The sequence below is a fragment of the Silene latifolia genome, chromosome 2 (genome assembly GCF_048544455.1).
Source record: "Silene latifolia isolate original U9 population chromosome 2, ASM4854445v1, whole genome shotgun sequence".
In the NCBI taxonomy this organism is placed as follows: domain Eukaryota; kingdom Viridiplantae; phylum Streptophyta; class Magnoliopsida; order Caryophyllales; family Caryophyllaceae; genus Silene; species Silene latifolia.
Window position 1 is genome coordinate 18,966,546 of NC_133527.1, and position 3,652 is coordinate 18,970,197.

The 3,652-nt window shown below is 36.3% G+C and overlaps 1 protein-coding gene across 1 annotated transcript; it reads right to left on the minus strand.

Annotated features, from left to right (window-relative positions):
- Positions 1-586: 586 nt before the first annotated feature.
- On the minus strand, positions 587-1,477 carry LOC141635707 (F-box/kelch-repeat protein At3g23880-like). The gene has a single exon (XM_074446720.1). It carries the CDS (start codon positions 1,475-1,477, stop codon positions 587-589), a length of 891 nt encoding a protein of 296 aa, XP_074302821.1.
- Between the last annotated feature and the right edge of the window lie 2,175 nt (positions 1,478-3,652).

The following is a 3,652-nucleotide window of genomic DNA, read 5'->3' on the forward strand; positions in this document are numbered from 1 at the left end:
TCAAATCGTACCTCTATGTTACTTGGGACATATATCAACAACGAAACCACTAATTCACATGTTTAATTACTTAGGAAAATAACTACACATTTTCTAGTTGATTTTGACGTCGAGTCAATCCCGTAGGTAGCTTGTTGTCACGTCTGACCTGTCTATTATTTTCCCTGCCTTGTATGTGAGTAATTACATTAGTGATTTGAGATAAATATCTCTGATAAAAAACAAAGGAATTAAACAAAAGACATGCTTGTTCACGGATGATTTTTGTATATTTGAACGAACACGCAAACACAAGCGCAATTCATAATATTTCTGCTCTATTTATAATTGAAGGAGCTCCCTGGAATTGTAACGAGACTTGTAATACAATGATGGATTGAAGATTCCGATGACCATTTTTGTATTCTGAATGCTTCGGTTGTGGCATCATATGGATTATACCACACGATGTAAGGCTCAAAATATTTGCGCACAAACAGTAAACGAAGGGGTCCTTCCTTTGAAGCCGCAACAAGATCATAATTGTTGAAATTTCCTGAAATATTGTACTTGATGCTCCATGAATAATCTTCATTACTATATCCTTTCAAGACCCATATATTATGAGGACGGTAATTTTCACCAATACGTACGTATAAACAATCATCCAATACTCCAAGTTGGACATACATCGACATCGTTCCTCCAACAGGAAAAGTAAAGTCAAGTCATCCTTCCATGTTTCTGTGGATAGATCAAAACACGCTATACTACAATTTGGAATGTTATCGTTTTCATCATCCACGGGTGAATAAACAAAATAGTATAGCATATTATTCTTGTTTGCAAATTCTGACATGATGTATTGTTCTTGACAATAACTCCCAGACGAACCCCCGGCAGGAGTATGAGTAGCGCACTTCCATGAATCAGCCTTGAAACTATAAACATACACATCTCTTACACTATCTTCCCAAATTTTGCGTGTAACAACTATCTTATAATCATCATGTTTACCATCATAACCAAAACCATAGGATAATTCCCCCCTTGTAAAGGATTTCAACTCCGAGAAAGGGAAATTTGGTTTGAATTTGAATGTTTGAGTTGAAGGGTTGCATATGAGGAAGCACGAACCCTTCCAATCATAGGTGAGCCCGTGAGCAACGCGTAGGCAAACCAAGCCATGGCACGAACCTACAGTACGTAGGAACTCACGGTCACTTATGATATCTTTAGGCCAATATACTTTGATGGGTTTCAAGAGGCGATAATTATCATCAACAACACAAAAGGAATCGTCGTTGATATAGAAAAGGGTATGATTATGTCGATAGTTGAATACGAGCGATTTGTTAAGATGGAGTTGAATAAAGAGAGAACTATTGATGAGAGTGTACCAATCTTTGCATACGCTTTTGAAACGTAGTAGTGATTTTACCGGAAGACAAACCAGTATTTCGACGATAACATCTGATGGGATTCGATAAGCTGCCATCCCAAGAGAAGGACTGTAAATCAACGATATTTTGTGGAGTTTGAGATCCTAACGAGTCAATCAATATCACGGTTTGAGATTATATATCTAATCAATCAATCTATAAGTCTATAACCTAGTTAACGTGTAATTAACCTAAAGTCCGTATAACAGTTTGTTTCCATAATTACCATATACTAGTATTGGTGTCCGGCTTCGCCCGGACTACCTCTACTTACCATTATTTTTTTTTCATTAAATAAAATTACTTAAAGTTGCATAACCCATAAATTTATCATTAATATATTTTTTTTATAACATATCCTAAAATTTCGATTAAATAAATTTTGAGACAAATTCACTACTCCCGCTATTAATATTTTACTTTTATTAATGAAACAATAGTAATTGTTGGGGTTGGTGTCCTTAACAGTTAGTGCAAGGACTTGTAAACCTCTAAAAGGATCAAAGGGCATACTTTGGTATTATTATCAGTTGATCCACGTTTATCAATAACGGTTGGCTTGCTAGATAAGTTTGACGTTATTGTCATACAGATGGCGGTGATCAACTGGTCCCTAAAAGTCACACCTATAGGATACGTTCGAGAGATGTGACGGTATGAAAATACTGTCATGTAGATGCCAAATATTGACTAACCAGTTAGTCCGAGTAATTTGACTAAGTAATTAGTCAAATATGTGATGTTGAGATATTATATTTAATACGGATTAAATATCATGGGCTAAGGCGAATTAACCAGTTAATTTGTAAAATTAAATATACGTGATTTATATTTAATTAAATGTATATTAAAATAAATTATAAAATATTTTTTTTGTCGGACACGTATTAATAATTCAACTAACCCGCATTATTAGCCGATGCCTTAATTTCCGATAACCGATAACAGATTTATAATCGCCGCGTCATATACATTTAGCCATTTGGGTTCGGATTACGAGTCAAATAGAAGAGGAAATGGAAAAGCCCATTTCCTCCCCATGGACTCGGCTTGGCCGAACTAGGAGAACAAAAGGAGAGCCTTCTCCTTGAGTTTAACCTAATCATCAGTAGTAAAAGAATTAGGGTTTCAGAGATTAATTTTTCTCTCTGAAACTGAGATCTCTCATCTCGACAAAACTCACATCAGTTCTCCCTATATTGCAAGGCAATCGGAGAACACTGTTCTAGCACAAGGGCATATCTCGGACCAAGTCTTGGGTGCAACGATTAGGAGGGAATCGCTTAGATTTTCGATCTTTACGCCGCAATTAAAAGGACCCGAGGTTGATTTCTATACACTTATCGTTTCTATTGTTTTATCGTTTTATGACTATAAATTGCATGTAAATTTTACGTTATAGTCCTGCAATTTAAGGGGTAGTATACGGATATTTACCTACAAGTGGTATCAGAGCGAGGCCACGTAAATTTTTCATGTGTTTTTCATAAAACGATTTTTGAAACGATGTTTTTGTGCTTGAAAACCCGTGCCCAGTATACACGGCAGAATTTGTTTGAAACCGTGTCATGTATTACACGGCAATTTCATCTTTTTCGTTTTGTTTTGTTGAAACCGTGTCATGTATTACACGGTTTTATCATCTTTCTCGATTTGGTTTTATGCATGTTGTTGTTTTATACAGAGATTATAACAATATGTCATGTTTTATCAATTATCAAATTTGTTTTGATGCGTTTTGATCAAAATTTTGATTGATTTTATCTCGAAAATCAGTTTTCACGAGGGTTTGGGTTTTTTCAGAATTTTTTGTACTTGATCGAATAAAGTTTCAATCGATCGAGTGGTTTTTTCTGCTTGTTTTTGTTCGATCGAGTCCCTGATGTACTCGATCGACCCTGTGTCTAAAACCTTTTCTCGATCGAGTCCCCTGTTGTACTCGATCGACCCCCTTTCTAAACCCGCCGCTCGATCGAGTTGTCCTCGTACTCGATCGAGTAGTGTTGTTTGATATAGGTACTCGATCGACCACCGTTTAGTCGATCGAGCACCTCCGATTAGCATTCCTCTCGATCAACTTGCGTTCGATCGATCGAAGCTCCCATCCCTCGATCGAGCACTTATGTCCCTGGATCGAGGGATTTCGTCTTTTAACTTTGAAAATTTGTTTCTTTTGATTTAAATTTTCCTTTGGCTTTAATATGTACTTTATCCGGATATAGTACACTCGC